Genomic DNA, 19,873 nt, shown 5'->3' with positions numbered 1-19,873 from the left:
AACCAGTCAATAGAGGGGAAAATTGAATAATAAGGTTGCATGTGTGTGTATAATTTTAAGAATTATTTGTTGTTTATAAACAGAGTCATACTTCACATATTGTTCTATAACTTGATTTTTTGCTCTTAAAATATATCCTGGAGCTCTTTCCACATGGGTACACAGAGGGGCTGCCTGCCTCTTGTTAATCTGCCAGTGTGCATTCCATAGAAGGATGGTAACAGAGCTTGAAACGGGCTTGGGCCTTCCAAAATGGGGCCCTGTGTGCCGCCCACAGAGCCCATTCCGGCTGCAGACTGTGGAACCAAGGAATGCAATACCCCTGGGCCCATCCACAGCCTGGACTGGGGGGGCGGGCAGCAATGAGCAAGAGCTGCTCTCTCCAGGCTCTGAGCCCCACTCCAGCCCCATCAGTCACACAGCAGAAAACCCAGTGTCCAGTAAAGAGAGGCACACACCCCCGGCCCCACATCCCACCTCTGGGCCCTATTGCAGTCAAACTACCCCAGAAAAGAGCTTGTTCCCATTTTCAAGACTCCTAAAAAAAAAAAAAAAAAAGACTCCTGATGCGAAGAATTAAGAGGAAGCCTCAGAGTGGTGTTCAAAGCCCCCAAACCTAAGAAATTAGGCCCGATATATCTTTGGGCTTCACCCCAACCTCTCTTCCCCACAAAGCCTCTATCTCAGCTGGCAAAACACACAGATACACAGAGATGGGTACAGAGATGTTTAGTGCAGTGCTGTTAATAATGGGGGGAGGTGGGGAGGGAGGCTACATGACCCCTCACCAGGGACTGGTTCAGCAGACCATGCCTTGACTCATCTATTCTGTGGGCCACTCGGCTCTTCAGACTTCCCCATCCCCGGTCCTCTCTCCTGCCACTGCTCACTGCCCTCCTTGCTCTCTGCTGAAGCCCATTTTCCAAGCCCCACCATCTCCTGGAAGTCTTCCTTTCCCACCCTGCAGACCCCCAGGTCCTCCTCTGACTCTCAGAGTTTTCACTCTCTGGACAACTCCCACATGGAATCTTCAGGGATGGTTTTGTTGTATGTCTGTCTGTCCTGTTTCCAATCAAATCATAAGCTCCCAGAAAGCAGGGACCAAGGTGTGTCCAGAGGAGCTCTAGACAGATGTCAGAAGACTCATGATTCAGCCCTGTGTCTGCCCTTTTCTCCCTGAATGACTTTGAACAAGGTATTTCTCCCCCTGAGCCTGCCTCAGGGCTCTGTCTTATGTAACCACGAGGAGTGAATTCAAGGTCCTTCCAGGGTCCTTCCTGCTCTCAGAGTCTAAAGACATTTTGTGCTTTTCTGTACCTTCCTAAAAGGTAATAAAAACTAAAATTTTACATCTTAAGAGGGTTACACCCACCGTCTTCCTTAATCCTTACAATGATTCTATGAGAATGGCACTTTGTTGTCCCCATTTCACTGATGAGAAAACTGAGGCACAGGAAGGCTGTATCAGTGAAGTTAAACTGGGTTATGGTCAGTACAAACAAACTCTGAAGTCTCTGTGGCAATAAAAGTTTACTTCTTGCTCACACACAGTGTAAGGCTATGGTTCTCCTCCGAGGGTGATTTGGGGACTCAGAGAACTTCCATCTCAGAGCTATACTCTTACATGATAACCCTGTGGCATACTGCAACACAAACCCATAACCCTGTGGTCCCACACAGGCCACAGTGACAGGGCAAGACAGGGATAGAGGATGTCCACATAGGCTCTTAGCCACCTTTCCTAGAGCAGCACACACATCACTCCTGCTCCCATTTCTCTGGCCAAAACTAGTCAGTCACATGGTTCCAACCTAACTGCCAGGAGACTGGAATGTTTAGTGGGTAAGCACCAAGAATCTGCAGCAGGGAAGTGAAGGAACTTGACCAAGGCCACTCAGGGAGTCCTGGAGTGAAGGATTTGAACCTAGACAACAAGACTCCAGGGCTTTCTGCTTTAATCACTATTGTGCATCATCTCCAAAGAGGTATTAGGTCCACAAGAGCTGGGTAAGAGGCTGATGGTGATGGATAAGGTGTGGTATGATGGACCAAGGTGAGAAAGGTGAAGAAGAAATAGCAGCCAGGCAAAAGTAACAACAGGCAGCCACCAACCACGGAACAATCCTAGTAGTTTCCCTCCAGTGAGCATGTGCAAGGGGCTAGGCATTTTATAAAATGTTCATCTGATCCTCTCAACATCCTGGCAAAAGAAACCTCACTTCCATTCTACAGATGAGGAAAGTGAGGCTCAAGGAGACTGAGCAAACTCCCCAAGGTTGAGCAGACGGGCAGCATCTGGGTGACTCTGAAGGTTCTCACCCATGGAGCTGCAGAGGGCTTCTAAGGGAGGACCAAGTTGAGGCATGAGCTCCCAGTGTGGGCTCTGACAACCCTTCGCTGCCAAAGCCAGAGCAGAAGAAGCCTGGAGGAGGGAAAGGGGAGCTGTTGCCCGGGGTGTACTGAAAACTCTGGGGACAGAGCAGCCCCCAGGGTACAGACCAGTTCCCCAGGCCCGGGCTGCCCAAGGGAGTCCAGATCTGCAGTACGGGCGCCACCTAGAGGCCAAGTGCGGCGCAGCACCTCTCACCCTACGGAACCCCACCCGTCATCTGGAAATGGAGGGAACAGGGGCTTTCCTTTTAGAGAGACCAGAGCCAAAAATGCGGAGGCTTGGTGCCTGCCCTTCACCATCTGCTCCACACATGCCCCATCCCCAGATCTCCTGTCCCAGCCATCCTGGGTCTCTCTCTAGACTTATTTTTATTAAAAATACTAATTGATGGGCCAGGCACTCTTACAGGCTCACTTTGGGACTGACAGTCTAGATTCTTGGGTTCAGTATTTACTGAGTGATTAGCTGGCTGTGTGACTCTGGGTAAGTCACTGCCCTTCTCTGGGCCTCAGCTACTTTCCTTGTAAAATGCAGGTTACATCCAGAGGTAACACAGGGGGCCTAGAGTTTGAATTCCAGCTCTGCCACTTCCTTGCTGTGTGGCCCTTTGGACAAGTTAATTAACTTCCATGTGTCCAGTTAAGTCATCTGTAAAATGGGTGGATGATGCTTATTCAAAGAGCTTTATTATCAAGGTTAAATGATTACTTATATATGTAATAAAGTCTATAATATACTGGGTTCTGAGTCTTGCTCCCTTTCCTTAACTACCTCAAGTTTTAAAGCTGAGGTTAAATGTCCAGGACTTTCCTACCTTTATCCCTAAGAAGGGTGAAGATCAGCCCCTGGATGTCCACACTCCAAACGTGGACCCTGCCAGGGAGACCGGAGACTGTCCAGGAGCCTTGGTTCCTGCAGAGTTCTTTACTCCAGCCAGTGCATGAGGAAGCTTTCCATCTCCTCCTTGGGTCACCTCCAGCTTCAGAGTGAGACTTACCTCTTTACTGCTGTCCTGGTGAATGGCATCTGTCCCCTGGAGTTGCACAGTGTGTAACCTTTGTGGCTGTTCATGGCAGCCCTGAAGTTGAAACTGTCAGTAATTAAAAGTGCACTTGGATGTCAATTACAGCTCAATTAAAAGAAAAAAAGAGAGGAAAAAACTTATCTAAAAAAACAAATGCAATGGGATACAGCCCATACCAGGCACAGCAGGAGCAGAGCGGGCAGAGTCTCTGCAGCTTTGGAAAATCTCAGAAAGACTTGTAACTCCACCCATGACACAGGCCGGATTCTTCATGAGCCCAGTACTCCGCTCACTCTTCCTGGCAGAGCCGAATTGGCATGAGATTAGCTACCACTGTTAACACTTAACAGACCACTGTTGATCTCCCTGAGCCTCAGTTTCTTCAACTGTAACATGTGGGTCTAACCCTTGACCTGCTTACCTTCTCTGGTTGTGCAATAAAGATCTTGAGTCTTCTATAAACTATCCAGCCCTGTTCAGATGTATTAATCTCCTCCGCACCTCAGCAAATTCATTCACTTATTCGTGACTGAGAACTCAGCAAGGCAAAGGGCTGGGGATATGATGGTGAGTGCAATAGGCATCCTCCTCTGACTACACACCTTAGGGAACAGAAGAGAAAAGATATAATCGGCACCTTCCCAAGGGCATCCCTGCCTCCTTCTCCTTCCCCTGTCTCTGCCTCCTTCTGGGAAAAGCAGGAACCACCAGGACTTCCTTAGCACTTTCTAGGTGCCCAGCACTCTGCTCAGTGCCTCACAGACAGATCACAGCTTTTATTCCATTTAGCAGACTTTGAAAGGGTGGTACTGCTCACCCCATTTTAAGGGTGAGAAAGCTGAGACTCAGAAAATGTTTCCTTTAAGCGGAAAAAGCCAGATTGAAATCCAGACCTGTTTGGCTCTTCAGTGAGAGTTATCCCCTGAAATTACAAAGGGAAACAATCACCATTCCTGAGGGCTTCTGATGTGTCAGGGGACGGGCACTTGATGTACTTCATTTTACTTAATCTCCAACCAATAATGCCAGTTAGGCCCACTCACCCAGCTTTACAGATGAGGAAACCGAGGATCCAGGAGGGTAACAGAAGCCCTGTGCTGGCTGACGCCATGGGAGTCGGACAGATTACAGTAATCAGCTAATGCCTGAGTGGCTCTGAAGATGCAAAGCCCTGTATTGAAAGCCTAAGGATGATGATTAAGTCAGAAGGTGGAATTAGCTGCAGTAGAGGGAGCAGGCTGCTGCCATGAGGAGAAGATTAGTGACTTGCTGCCCGATTAAGCTGAAGGAGGGTTGGGAGGGAAAGAAACTGAGAGGTTTACGGTGTCGTTCACGTCAGAGAGAGTTTGTAACTGTTGACCTCCAAGGCAGCGATCACAACGATCACACGGCAGTGCTGAAAGGACGGAGCAGCATTCATAGAAAGCAGGCTGGGTCCCCAGCACCTCTTGCCTTTCTCCCTTTCATCCATCCATCCATCCATCCGTGAAACAAATACCAAGAGTGTGCTAGCTCTCAGGCACTACGGATACAGCCAGGAACAAGGTTCTCGTGAAGCCCCCCGCCGGGTGACAGACATTTAACAATAATCACAGAGCAAGGAATTCTCATTTTTAAGTGTAATCATGGCACTGTGGTTATATTTCATAAAAGAGCCCTAATCGTTCAGAGACACACACCAAGATATTTACAGATGAAATGATGTGATGCCTCAGATTAGTACAGGAGGGGGTAGTGAGTCCAGATAGAGGTGAAAAAAGACTGACCCTGAGCTGGCAATTGTTGAAGCTGGGTGATGGGTACATGAGGGCAATGTATTACTCTGTTTTCTTCTGTAATTGTTCTCAAATTTCCATTTAAAAAACATCTAAAAAAAAGGCAAGTAAGTAATTACAATTCTTGATAACTGCCACAAAGGAAAAACAAATATATGGTGGGGAATTATTATAGAGAGGCCTGATTTCTACTGGAGATCGGGAGTCATTTTTTGGCAGGGTGAGGCAATGGAACATCCTTAAGCTAGTGATTGCTCAAGTGAGCTTGTCTCTTCCCACCCTGAAGGAAGGGCTGGCAGAGCTCTCCCTTTTGGGCATCACCAGCAGCTTTCTGGCAGACCAGAGGGCCTGGAGGACCCAAGACCATGCCCCAGGTCCCTCGTCATTGTGATGGAGGGAACAGGAGACCCCAGGTGCAGACTGCACCCCTCATGGTTCATGACTGTGTCGTGTGCATACATCGCTGTCTCCCATGAGCATCATTAGAAAAACCTTGAGGAAGAGGAGGTGCACTCTCCACTTTACAGATGAGAAAAACAAGGCACTGAAGAGTTTTTTTTTTTTTTTTTAAGTCCTGCTCAAAGTCAACAGCAGAGCCGAAGATTGAGGCCTCTGCTCTTGTCTGTTTCCTCCACTCACCCCGAACTATTAACACAGCCATCGTTCCTGGATCACAGGTAGGGGACTAGGGAGAAACTGTTAACAAGAAAGACAGCTGGGACCTCAAGCCCCAGGTGCTGTGAGCCCAGAGAAGGCAAGGGTATCCCTCGGGAGCATACAAGCCTAGAGGGCAGGTGACAAGGCAGAGAGAGCTGGAGTTTCCTGGAAACATGCAGAACCAAGTGACTAGGGCCTCTAACATCAGGGGAAACAGAGTTCAGGGGTCAGCACTCACCCCTGCTCACCCCACCCCAAGTAGCTCTCTCAGCTGCAGAGCTGGCCAGATTTCAACATCTGCAGAAGAGGCTGCAGTTCTGGATTAAGGGCACATGCTTGGGCACAGAAGCGGCCTGAAGGGCGGGCATAGGGGCCAGCCTTGGACCCAAGGGAACTCAGCACTGGAGTGAGGGCGCCTCTCCAGCTGCGGCCTCTGTGAGGCCAATGCACTCACCATTTCAGTATCCCTTAGTGAGTGCTCCAGCTGTGTTCAAAGGGAATAGGACAACACTGAATTCCTGCCTGCGCAGAGAGAAGCAGCAACGACAAACGGACATAATGTAGGCTGGCCCTCTGCCCTTGCATGTAAGGAGCCTACCCCTGGGACTCAAGCAGTCTTGGGTTCAAATCTTTGAGTTCAAAGCCACTTAGTAACCCTCCAACCCCAATTTCCTCATGGATGGGTGGGGTTGGGAATGAAACAATGAAAACAAAGCCTTTAGCAGAACATTCAGCCTCCATTCAGTGGGTACCAGTCATCACCCTCCTCCTCACTGTGCAGTGACACCTCCTCCTGCTCTCACCCACGCTGGTGTTCCTCTAGAAGCAGCCTGAGACAGGGGCTCAAGCGCAGGTAGTTTATTGGAGATGATCCTAGGAAGCCCCAGTTGAAGACTGAGAAAGTGAGACAAGTAAAGGAGGGAGACAAAAAAAAAAAAAAAGTGTTATTGAGCATGTTACCAGTGTAGACACGGGAGGTCCAGGCCACGGTGAACTGTGGGAAGCACTGTGGCGTAACAGTGGTTCTCACACTTGAGTGTGCATCAGTCTCTCCAGGGGTCTTGTTAAAATACCAGTTGCTGGACCCCACCACCCAGTGTCAAGTTCAGTAGGTTTAGGGTGAAATCTGAGAGTGTGCATTTCTAACAGGTTCCCAAGTGCTGAAGGACCACACCCTCAGAGTCCCTGATATAAAAGACGTCTTGGTGTGATCCTTCTTGACTGCCAAAGGTTAGCATCTCTGGGTCTCTCAGTGTTTGAAGCCTGCTTCCAACCAAGTGTATTAACTCTCTGACTCTTCAGCTTGCTCACTGGGCAGGCCAAGCTTGCTGTCACAACCAGAAAAGCCCTACTAAAGGCATTGCTAGGGCCCAGCCAGGAGACGGCCTGTGGCTGGGATGCAGGGCGGTCAAGGGGAGGCGAGAGAAGCCTGCAAAGCAATTTGATGTCTGACTCAAGGACTTCAGTGGGAGCTAAGGGCCAAGGATGCCTTTGGGTAGGGCCCTAGCAACGTGTTCACATGGTTAGATAGTTTTGTAAAATTAGCAAAAGTGTTTTGTAATGTTTTTTCATTCTAAACAAGTTTTCTTTTTTGCACCTAATTTTATATTGCAATTTGTTTTTTCCTAAAAAGGGCCCCCAAATTGTCTACCCTTCAGACCTCATAAAGCCTGGATTGGTGCCTGCAGGTACGAACTCAGACTTCTTTTCCTGAATTGAAATAGGAGCCCACTACTTGACTCAGTAAGAACACAGACCACATGGGTTCAAGACCATCCAGGTTCAAATTCCTGGGTAGCTTTCTACTCTCTAGCTGAGTTACTTCGGTCAAGGTGCCTACTCTGTGGAAACCTCCGGTTATTCATTTACAAACTGAGGCCAGCAACCATGCAAAATCAAATGAAATAATCCCTGTCAAGATCAAATGAAATCAAATCAAATGAAGATCAAATGAAATAATCCCTGTCAAGAGGAGGCCCACGGTACGTGCTCAATAAACATGAATATCTTTATTACTTCTCATGGTTTATTCTTGTCATTTTTCTCAGCAATCTCTTTCCTTAAAGCCCAGGTAGGAGTAAAGGAAATGGGGACTGGAAAAGCAACCTCCTCCGGGATTGGCAGGTCGCCTACCTCTCAGGGCTTGCACACCTGTTCACCCTGCCTTACTGGCCTCTTTTGGGCGCCCGCCCCGTTGCCAAGCAACTGCTGCCCGCCCCCGCGCGGGGATTGGCTGTATGGCCTGCTCCCGGCATGCCCCGCGGCTCCCGGAAGTCGCATTTGGGAGCCTCCTGTCCAGAAGGCAGGTGTGGGGTCAGTTCCCAGATCAGTTGAGCGTGGCCGGCTGGTCATCGGTACCTGTCATTAGGCTGGACGGCCTCGCAGAGCTGAGGATTCGCCGTATCCCGCCTGGGAGGTCACTGCAGTGTGAGTCTCCGGTCAGTTCGATCCCCAGGAGAACGGGGCTGGGGCCTGGAGGCAGCTTGGAGCACCAGCCAGTCGGCCTGGGTCCCTGTCCAGGAGCCCCTGTCGCGCCACCTCAGCCCTGGTCCCCGAAGCCCAGAGGCCCAAGCACTCCTGGACCTATGCCACCAATTTAGGCATCCTGGTTCAGCTCTGTGACCTTGGGTAGAATGACTCTCAGAAGCTTAGCCTTCCTGGTGCTGATATCAATATTGATTGATAATGAGTGACGTCATTGTTGATTGCTTACTTTCTACCCTTGATAAGTTTATGATTATAGAAACATTCTGATCCTGAAAAATAAATATATTGGCTACCCACTGCAGTATTCTGGCCAGGAGAATTCCAGGGACTGTATGATCCATGGGGTCGCAAAGAGTCGGACAAAACTGAATGACTTTCACTTTCACAGAGAAGCATTCTGATCCTGAGAAATAAATATATTATTATGTTTATTTTAGAGAGATGAGGAAAATGAGGCTCAGGAAGGGATTTAATTTGCCCGACCAAAGTCAAAGTCAGAACCACTCAAAGAGGCCAGTTTTCCAACCCCATGTAGTGCAACTCCAAAGGCCAAGATTTTAACTTAGAGGTTTCTTGTGAGGATGAATGAGAGGATGTCAAAAGTTAGCCAAGTGCCAGACACCCACCAAGTGCTCAGGCAAGGTTAGTGGGCGAATCATCACAGCTGTGGTAACAAGGAATAGTTCTATCAGCATTAAAGGGTGACTTTGGCCAGAACTTTGTCAGAGGCATATTGCTTTGTCTACTTGGAACAGGTACGGTCTGGGAGACTTAGCTGCCCCCCTCCAGAGTTTCAGGTCCTTAAAAATGTTGAAGCTGCTGTGTCTTCTACTTCCTCCTTAAACTTCTTTCCACTTCTATTTTTACCTCATTCCTCTTCTCCCTACCAGTCACTCCTAGCTTCAGTGATGAAGCCCTTTGTCTCTGAAAATGGCCCAGTTTGTGCCCTGAGTTTAAGTGGGATAATCAGTAACTTCAAAAGTTCTCACTTTTATTGGTTAAACTGGACATAGTGAAAACACCAGCCCTGAAACAAGTTAATGAGAGCCTGAACTTAGAAGGGGGGACATCACTTAGCCTGTGACATTCAAGCAGAAAACCGACTATGGTTTTCAGGGAAGAGAAATATCTGTCCTTCCTAAATGTTAGAGATACTTACCCATTCTGGGTTCTGGGGACTCCTGTCTGGGTCTCAGTTTCCCTGCCTCTAAAATAGTAAGATTGAATGATATTAGCCATATCCAAATACTGTCTGTATCTTTTAAATTTGATATTCATTAACTCAGATGGTTTACTTAAATTTACTATGAAAACATACTGTATATCATTACTGGAAAACCAGTATCACTTGCCATAAGTAGAAGATAAGCTATAAAAAGAAATAAAAACAAAACCAAACCATTGTTCTCAATTTAGTGGGCAAGATCGTGAAGTGAGGTCTGATGGCATTTTGTTAAAAGTGGAGAAGAGCAAGTTTTTAGCAAGGTGTTGAAGACACTCACGAATTAAACCAAAATTTCCTCCAACGGGTAATTAGGATCAAAAGAACTGAAAAGAGAAGAACTTCCACATGCTGAGATTCTGTGTTTAATGCTCTGCTGGATGGCATGTAGATTCACCCAGCACAATACCAAAATAGTTCACTCTCAACACTTGGAAAAAATAGTGGCCAGACAGTCCATGGAGTTGTCTAATAGCCAGATTTTGGTCTGATTCTTTTAAGGTCTGTGGGGCAGGTGGGGAGCAGGAGACACCTCCTAGTGGGCCCACTGGAAGCCTTTTCTCCCCATGTCCTTCCTCCTCTACATATAAACATCCCAGGCACAGGTGAGATGAACAGAATGTGCACAAAAAGCTGTTTGACCACTGTCTGCATCTTCCCAGGATCTCAGAAGGTAAGGGGAAGGAGCAGCTCTTCCTGTCTTACTGTCTGGGCAGGGGAGACTTAACTCAGAGGCAAGCAGCCCTACCTCCGAATCAGAGTCTGCATTGTCAAAGGGTGTCTGAATAGGAAAGGAGTCATTGGGAAAGGGTTTTATATGGAGCAAAATGTGGATCACGATACCAGCAACACCAGGCCACGGAAGAGGTAGGGGAACCTGATGGGGCGTGAAGTTGAGGTCTGCTTCCTCTCACCAGCCAGATCCTCCCCTGCTTCTGCCACTGAGGACCTGCATCCTTCCAAAATAGAGATGGGGGAGGACAAGGCAGCACCATTCTTCCTATGGTTGCTCTTTGTACAAAATTCTAGGCTTCTTGGGCCTCCCCCACAGCCCAGGATGGAGCCCATGACTTATTTTTAGCGTCATTTAGTCCCCATCATTTAAACCCCATGGTGGCAGCAGCATGGAGCTCTATCTTCATACTCCAAAGTAGTACAGACACCCACTGTCTGGATACTGCTTAGAAGACCCTGCCCACAGTCTGCCCTGTGTGTCTCTAGGGGGTGAGAGATGGTTTAAAGGAGAGAAGAAAGAGGGCCCCTGGAATCTCAATGAATTTCCACTAGTCCTGGCTACATTTCCAAGTAAGGCACAGCTTTGAATATTTAGGAAGACAGAAAAAAGGAAATAGGAGGACAGACTCAAAGAGGAAAATAAGAGGTTGACCTGACTCAAAGAAAGTGGAATTCAAACTTCTAGTAATAAAAAGGAACATCTGTGGGCCCCCAGGCAAGACTACAAATGGAGGCTCATATATCTTGTATCTCAATGTTAGTTATAATCAGGTAGCAATGTATTCTCTTGCCTACCTTGACACATACACCTTTATGGAACCTGGGATGCCATAAAGGTTGGCAGGTTTGAACCTGGGATTCTCTGACTCTGGAATGTGGTGGCTCAATCCCACACCTGGAGAGGTCTTCTATGCACAATTGTGGATACCCCAACTCATATGTCCCAACTCAGCACCACTTGCACACAGCCAGCCCTTGAGTCTAGAAGGTCCTCAAGCAGTCTGCCCTTGAGGGATGGATTGAGTAAAGAGCCTGCCCAGGTTGCACTTTGAGCCTATTTAGGCAAGAGATCCCGGGAGCCCAGAGGATGGTCCAGAGGTGTGACCTTTCTGCTGTCAGGTCCCCTTAGATCTGCAGATACCTTGCCCCACGGGATGCGGTACAAATGAAACTCCAGTAGTTTTAGAATAATAATGAGAGCAAATAGCTATGGATACCTTTTGCAGTTTATAGGGTACTCTGACCTGATCAGGATTTTAAGATATGGAAATTAATATCCCCATTTTGCAGGTAAGCACACTAAGGCTCGGAGAGGTTAGCGACTTGCTCAAAGTCCCCTGAATGTGAGGTCAGCACCCTGGCTCTCTATTTCAAGAATTGAGCTGGCTAGTCCTTACCCATCATGGCAGAGCCTGAGGTTCTGGAGCAGCAAAAAGCAAGGAGAGGGAAATTTCCTGATATCCTCACAACAGGCTTGCTCTAACAGGCTGGCACAATTTGGCAGATGATCCTCCACATCCCTCTTCACAGAACTGTGTGAGCAGAAGGTGAGCCAGGGACAACTTCTGAAAGGCAACTTTAATAAAGGAAGGCCAGATTTCTGCATTTGGAGCTCATAAGATGTTATTAGAAAATGCAGTCAGTTCAGTTTCTGTTTCAAAAAGGACTGCTGTTTGGTAATGGCTCATTTCCCTTTTTGAGTCTCAGCAAAGACTCAGCAAAATGAGAACCAGTATTAACACCACCTCAGCAGCTAATGAGCACCCGAGAACAGGCAGGAGGTGTGACCCCATCCCTGGCAGGAGGTGGTCAGCACCCCCACCCCACCACTCCCCAGGGTGCCCCAGAGGGAGTGAGACCACAGCTCCTTCCAACCTGCCAACTGCAAGGGGTGGGCTGGGCCCTCAGGCCCTACCTATTCTCACTCCCTCCTTCTTCTTGAATATTGATGCAGAAGGGAGCAGGGGGGAAAGATGCAGCCATGAGTAAAGACACGGAGTGCCAACCTTGGGGTTTGGTGAAGATGAAAGTGTTAAGTCACTCAGTCATGTTCAACTCTTTGCGACCCCATGGATAGTAGCTCACCAGGTTCCTCTGACCGTGGAATTCTCCAGGCAAGAATACAGCAGTGGGTTGCCATTCCCTTCTCCAGGGGATCTTCCCAAAACAGGAATCAAACCCCAGTCTCGAGCACTGCAGGTAGATTCTTTACCTTCTGAACCACAGATGAGCTTGGCACTTAAATGGTCTCTGCCCCAGATCTGTGATCATTTTAAGGAATGATGTAGAGTGTCCACAGTGCTTCTTGAAAGACTTTTCAGTCCTGAGCCTTCACTTGACTGGAACTGGAGCAGATGGAGCCCTTGCCTTCTCTCTGTTCGGGGCACGTGTGAGCTCCTAACAGCCCCTCATCCGTCTCTGGAGGTCTAGCACCTTGCTTCTCCAGGTGGGACTCCCTGACCAGCAGCCTCAGCACCACTGGGAACTTGTTAAAAAATGCGCATGCTCATGTCCCACCCTAGACCTGAAAAATCAGAATCCCTGCGGGTAGGTACAGAGGTCTGCACTTGCTCAAGTGCTCCGGTGACTCTGATGCGAACTGCTGCTGTCATAATCGTTAGGAGCCAGAGTCCTGGAGTCAGACAGACCTGGCTTTGAATCACAGCTCTGCCACTTAGCAGCTATGTCTGAATCTTAGTTTGGGCCCCAATAAAATGGGGATAATACTACTTCCTTATAGTGTGATTGAATGGATTAAGATTATGTGTTAACATGCTTGGCTCATAATGCTTGATAAATGGTAGCTCTTCTATTTCTCTGGAAATCAGACTAGACAGGGGGACCTCAAGGAGGCCATTGTGAAGATGTTCACAGGTCGGGATGTCAGGCAAGCCCATTCGGGTATATAGCTTCTGACTCAGACCTAAAGCCACCTCCAGCCTCCTGTGTCCTGTGACTGAAACTGTTGGCAGATCCGGTTTATTCCCCAGCTTCTCTGAAGGGAACCCTCCCACCTCCGAGGGCATTGTCCTAACTTCCTCTCTGCAGGGATCTCAAGGGCTGGCCGGTGGGACCTGCTGCATCTGTAGGCAGAGGCTCTGTCCCTGAGTTACAGTCTCCACCATTCCCTCCTCATCAGAAGAGGTGAGGATCACCCCTGACTTGCCAACTTCACAGGGCGATGAGCAGAATTAACAGTTTTAACACAGATGAAGAGCTTTGTGTGGATTAATCTTCACAACAACCACCTGAGGATAGGTAGTCTGTCAACTCGACCTGTTTTACAGATAAGAAAGCAGAGAGGTTAAGAAACCTGCCCCAAATCACTAATAAGATAGAGTCTTATTATGATTCAGAATCAGGCACCCTGGCTCCAGAGTCCCACCCTTCAGCACTGTGCCCATCTAGGGACACCATCTGTTAGGACAGGTCATTGTAGCCTGGTCCCAGGGCCTCTGAAGCCTTATGACACAGCCGCTTTGACAATCTGATGGAAGCTATGGCCCCTTGGTCCACAGGAAGCATCCCAACTTCTGACTATGATCTCAGGGTTCCATGAGCCTCTCATTCCATCCGGGGATCCCCAGTCGAGACCTGTGTAAGAGTCTTAGAAGGAAGTAAGAAGGACTTACAAGTTTAGGGGTGTCAGACATTATGCCCTCAGTGAACTCCAGGGAGCAGGACTGGGGCCAGAGCAGCAGAGATGGAGGCTGTCGGGTGAGGCTGCTGGGGAAGAGGTCCCATGTCTTCTGTCCAGAGTGAGCTATGTGGGAGGCGCCCTGGGACACATGGCTGTTTCCAGAAGAAGAGCAGGGCTGAGGTGCCTCAGTCTCCCTGGGGCTCTGGGACTCAGTCTGGAAGAATCTTCAGGGTGGCACAGGCCTGGTGCCAGCTGGTCTAGAGCACCCCAAGTACTGCCCTGCCAAGAGGCAGAGGGCAGCCTTGGTGACCACAGGTTCCCTCCCAACTCTGGGCGTGTGTTTAGTCAGGGACAGGCAATGTGGTCATCCCAGAATGTTACACTTTACTCTGTTCCTTGCCTGGGAAGGTGGGCCCTGGAGCAGATAAATGCAAGGCGTCGGACATGTAAGGTCCACACAGGGACACTCCTGCCTCTGTCACATCTCTGTAAACCTTGCCTTTGACTTGGTGAGCTTGTGCTTCAAGTTCCTGTAAAGACTGTAGCCTTGGCCACTGAAGATCCGTGACCTCCACACCAAAGGGCAGACTGGGTGGCCGCTGTCACTCACACTGGACAGGTTACTCCAGCCTCCTGGAGCCTCATCCCACTTACCGAGCATGTGGCCTGGGGCTCCTCAGACCTGCAAACCATTTAAATTGACAGCACCTCCTCAATCCTCTAGGGCTTCCCTGGTGGCTCAGATGGTAAAGAATCTGCCTGCAACATAGGAGACCTGGGTTCAAGCACCCCTTCAATTCTCTAGGGCTTCCCTGGTGGCTCAGATGGTAAAGAATCTGCCTGCAACATAGGAGACCTGGGTTCCATCCCTGGGTTGGGAAGATCCCTGGAGAAGGGAATGGCAACCCACTCCAGTATTCTTGCCTGGAGAATCCCATGGACAGAGGAGCCTGGTGGACTAGTCCACGGGGTTCCAAAGAGTTAGGACTGAGTGACTAACACACACACACAATTCTCTAAAAGAGCTGGATGGACAGGAGATAAGACAGGCTTTGGGGCCTTACAGCCCTGGTCTGTATTCCAATTCAGCCTCTTGCCCACTTAACCCCTCTGAGTGCCAGTTTCCCCCTCTGTGAAATGGGATGCGAGCCCTACCTGGCAGGGTTCTTGTACGGGCACAGCCTGGCCACCGCAGGCGCTCATTCATCAGCCCCTCCTTTACTGTGATGCAGACCATACCCTTGCCAGGCTACAGCATCTGGGCCTGCTCCTTAGAATCGTGGTCTCCGACACCCACCACCCAGCAGAGAAACAGCTCACCCAATGAGTGCTCTTCCAAGGTTAGAGGCACCAAAACCCACTTGGGGATAACAAAGCAGAGTGTTGCTCCATGGGCCAGAAATGCCTTCCCAGCTGCCTCCACCGAAAGGTAGACTGGTGAAGCAGGTAGGTGAGAACAGGAAAGGAAAGCATCTGTACTTTCCAGAGAGACCCAGTGGACACAGCTGGCATCTTTCTAGAACTCTGCACTTAACAGATTTAAGTGATACCCTCTCACTCCCATTCACAAACCCACCTGCATCCTAGAGCAGACCCCAGACTCCCAGCCCACCCTCATCTCTTTTCTCTTCCTTCCTCCCTTCCCTTCCTTTCTTCTTCTCTTTCCCTTTTTTAAAAAATATCACTGGATGAGCAGCACCATAAAGCCATATTCGTGGGAAGCTCCTGCAAATAGACTCTGTTGGCACCAACTATGGGCAGCCCTTGGCACATGGGAGGGGCCAGGAAATGGGATGCAGGGCCATGCCCAGCATCCAGTGAGGAAAAGAAATGAGGGTAATGGGTTAGTGCTGATGGTTTAGCGTCAGGTTAACAGGAAAGGCTTGAAGACATAACCTTCTGCTGCTGCTGCTGCTGCTAAGTCACGTCAGTTGTGTCCGACTCTGTGCGGCCCCATAGATGGCAGCCCACCAGGCTCCCCCGTCCCTGGGATTCTCCAGGCAAGAACACTGGAGTAGGGTGCCATTTCCTTCTCCAATGCATGAAAATGAAAAGTGAAAGAAGTCGCTCAGTCGTGTCCGACGCTTAGCAACCCCATGGACTGCAGCCCACCAGGCTCCCCCGTCTCTGAGATTTTCCAGGCAAGCGTACTGGAGTCGGGTGCCAAGTGCCTTCTCCAGACACAACCTTCTAGGAGGAGGTAATTAGCACTGATTACACACCAGAGTCAACCCTAAATGTTCTGTGTGCATTACCAGTTACCATTCGGCCTACACAACCACCAGACGCGAGGCCGGGACTACAGTCGCCCCCAAGGTCAGTTGAGAGCACGGAGTCAGATGAACCTGCCAGTGGTCACACAGCTAGCAAGTGGTGAGGGCTCAGACCCAGACAGTCCTGGCTCCAGAGCACAGACCTGCGGAACCACTTTGGACAAAACCAAGTTTTTAAGGGCATCTGGGTACCTGGCCACATGTCCATGATGAAGGCAGGATAAGTGCTGGAGTGTCCATTTTTTCCAGCTGAGGTTTAGAAACAAAGTGAAGTGTCTTGGCCAGAAGTTCAAGTCGGGGGCAGAGCTTGGCCTGGGGTCGTTTGGTGCACCCGGCCCACCCCAGGTCACGCATGACCCAGGCAGGGGCCTGGGCATCAAAGACTGGGCATCAGAATTAGAGGTGCTGGTGCAGATAAGTGCTGAGCCTGGGGGCCAGACAAGGGGGGAATGAGCACTGGGTACAGGGTGCCCGCCGCAGGGAACGCATTGGGCATTACCACAGACTGTCCAGGAACCACTAAAAAATGCGCAGAAAACACATGCACCGAGGACCTGCCATATGCCAGGCACTTTGACTTACAATACAGGGGCATATTTAACCCTCCAACAGCCCTGAAAGGCTTCTCACTTTAGATATGAAAAGTATCTGCAAGACCGGGCCAAAGCAACCCAGCTAGCAGGTGGCAGAACCAGGATTCCAGCGTCTGCTGGGCACCAGAAGCCTACGAGTCACCCCTCCATCCCGAGCTGCAGACCCTGGGTACCCTTTAGCTTGAAGTTGAAGGCAGGAACTGTTCTCAGTGGAGTTCGAAGGGTCAGCTGGCTGGAGTCTCATGGGGCAGAGGGCACAGCCGTCTTCATTGCTCTCCTTTGAGGTCAAGTCCACAGCAGCCTGAAGTTGAGTTCATCCTCTGAGGCTGATGCTGCCTGTGTTCTTCCTGTGTGGCCAGATCCTGGGTGGGAGCGGAGGGTGTGAGTTGTGCCCTTTGGGTCGCCCTGCTTGTGTGGGCTGGGGAGTGGGCATGCCCGGGTGTGCGTGGAGGTTCACTGGCACAGCAGGTAGTCTCAACTCCTGGACTTGTCACCCCCCTTTACAGATGAGGAAACTGACTCAGGGTGGTTTCATGACTCACACAGCCAGTGCCTGGGGGAGCTGGGCGCAAGCTTCCCGACCCCCAGCTGCCCTGTGTCCTACCACCCTGGGTCCAAAGATGGGTCCAGCAGCAGCCATGCTGGGGTGACCTCAGCAGCTGGGGCTGGTGTGGGGGAGGTGGGGGCGTGGGACCAGGAGGGCAGGGACTGGGGATTGAAATGGACTGGACAGAGCAGACCTGGAAGCAGCCCAAGAGCCCATGCCCGGCACAGCTTGGTCAGAGTGGTGAGCCTGATGTGGCCTTGGGCCTGGATCCACAAGTGATCAGTCCAGCAGGGATTCTGGTCAGCTGTACTAGTCAGATCAACTAGGCCAGGGTTCTGGGCAACAGAGCTACTCGGAACAACACTTCAGTAATCTAAGACAAAGAAACAGGGGCAACAGAACCAAGGAGAAAGTGGAGGTCCAACATGGAAGCGTGAGGGCAGGCTGGGTGAGGACCTCTGAGTGTAGGAAGAACTGGGTTTCTTGTCTTGGGCACTTAGTAGCTGAGTGATCTTGGGTAAGTTACTTAACCTCTCTGAGCCTCACTGTCTTTATCTACAGATGGGGGAATAATGTAGGTAAAGCTTTGGCACAGGGAGCAATGAGCCAGAAGTCTGGGCAGCTGATAGAAAGGCTGACCAAGACCCTGGGTCTCCTTTGAGTTTCAAGGAGAGGTCTGTGACCAGATGGCTAGTCCCTGTCTCCACCGGCTAGTGGGCTGAAATTCCTAGTGGATCCTGCTGAGGTCAAAGCTGGATTGGAAACTGGGCTGACCCTGGCTGACAGGTGGAGGGCAGCAGTTGACTTGAGCCCCAGGCATGACCGGCACTGACCAAGTTGCCACCAAGGAAGTGATGCTGGTAAAGTAGAAACTACATACTTTCACTCAGAATGCAACATGGGATTAAGATGAGCATGGGCTTAATGGGCACATGAAAAGATGCTCAACATCACTAATAGAGAAATGAAAATGAAAACTACAATGCCTCACACCAGTCAGGATGGCTGTCGTTACAAAGTCTACAAGAGTAAACGCTGGAGAGGGTGTGGAGAAAGGAGAATGCGCCTACACTGCTGGTAGGAATGTAAGCTGGTGCAGCCACTGTGGAAAACAGTATAGAAGTTCCTCAGAAAACTAAGAATAGAATTACCATACGATCCAGCATCCCACTCCTGGGCATACATCCAGGCAAAACTATAAGCCGAAAAGGAACACACACCCTTATGCTCCCAGCAGCACTAGTCACAAGAGCCAAGATACGGAAACAACCTAAGCGTCCGCGTAAAGAGCATGTGGCATACATGTATGATGGAACACTACTCGGCCATAAAAAGAATGAAATAATGCCATTTGTAGCAACATGAATGCAACTCGAGATAATCACACAAAGTGAGGTAAGTCAGAAAGAGAAAGAGATAGTTATATGTGGATTAGTTATATGTGGAATCTAAAATGTGACACAAATGAGCCCATCTACGAAACAGAAACACAGACAGAGAACAGATCTGTGGTTGCCAAGGGGGAAGCAGTTGGGGAAGAACGGAGTGGGAAGTTGGGGTTAGCAGACCTAAGCTTTTGTAAGAATGCGTAAACAACAAAGTCCGACTGTGCAGTACAGAGAACTATATTCAATACCCTAGATAGTCGAGGGTATCAGGCTTCAAACCAAGCTCATGGGCCACAACTATCGAGTCTGTGCCCTGGAGCCCGGGAACGACAATTACTGAGCCTACGTGCCCCAATCACTGAAGCCCCCGCCCTAGAGCCCATGTTCCACAACAGAAGCCACTGCAGTGAGAAGCTTGGCACTACAGCTAGAGAGTAGCCCCCTGCTCACCGCAACTAGAGAAACCCTGCACAGCAACAGAGACCCAGCATGGCCAAAAATAAATAAATAATTAATTTAAAAATATTCGATGATAAACCATAATGGAAAAGAATATTCTAAATATGTGTACGTACACCCGAATCACTTTGCTGTACAGCAGCAGTTAACACAACATTGTAAAACAACTGTGATACAGTTTTTTTTTTAAAGATAAACATCTTTTATTTAAATGTAACCTCCAGTGGAATAAAATCTTCTTTCAACTGACTTTTGGCCTTCCCTCTTTTAGTTGGTGTTCTCTGTTAAAGCATTCCACAGTCTCAGAAGCTGAGGTCCTGAAGTGACCCCTCCATCCCAACTCATGTCACGTCCAAGCTAATTAGAAGGCCCCAAATCTCCTTGGCAGTACTGGGCTGAAGACAGCAGAATGAGGGTCTTTGTTAATAAAATCTACCCCTGATTCAAGCCTTCTCATGGCCTCATGGGTGCAGGAACTGGTCACCCACTAGTTAAACAGTCAGTCGTTTGGCTGCCTTTGGCTTTCTGTTTTGAATGAAAGGAGGAAAATGACAATGTCTGGAAATACACAAGGGCATGCACTAAAAACTGCCACTTGGGATTGAATGAGAGAACTATTAGACAAAGGCAATGTCTCGGGGATCCCTCTCCACCTCTTTCACGGAAAAATCCTTCTCTTTA

At 49.3% G+C, this 19,873-nt stretch overlaps 1 protein-coding gene across 4 annotated transcripts in view; it reads right to left on the bottom strand.

The window, feature by feature from the left end:
* CDH23 (cadherin related 23) overlaps positions 1–17,109 on the bottom strand; it is a 460,382-nt gene extending 443,273 nt beyond the window's left edge. Inside the window, exons 1-2 of one of the 4 annotated variants that reach the window (XM_059882631.1) lie at positions 6,652–17,109; positions 2,320–5,283 (exon numbers count right to left, since the gene is read on the bottom strand). In XM_059882631.1, the coding sequence (XP_059738614.1) occupies positions 2,320–2,365 (46 nt within the window). In that variant the 5' untranslated portion in view covers positions 2,366–5,283; positions 6,652–17,109. Of the gene's footprint in view, positions 1–2,319; positions 5,284–6,302; positions 6,627–6,651 lie in introns of those variants that run through there. The other 3 variants (XM_059882625.1, XM_059882624.1, XM_059882626.1) reach the window with 3 other exon arrangements.
* Between the last annotated feature and the right edge of the window lie 2,764 nt (positions 17,110–19,873).

Source organism: Bos taurus, chromosome 28, assembly GCF_002263795.3.
Source record: "Bos taurus isolate L1 Dominette 01449 registration number 42190680 breed Hereford chromosome 28, ARS-UCD2.0, whole genome shotgun sequence".
NCBI classification, from domain to species: Eukaryota; Metazoa; Chordata; class Mammalia; order Artiodactyla; family Bovidae; genus Bos; species Bos taurus.
This window is presented reverse-complemented; position numbering and strand designations above follow the sequence as displayed.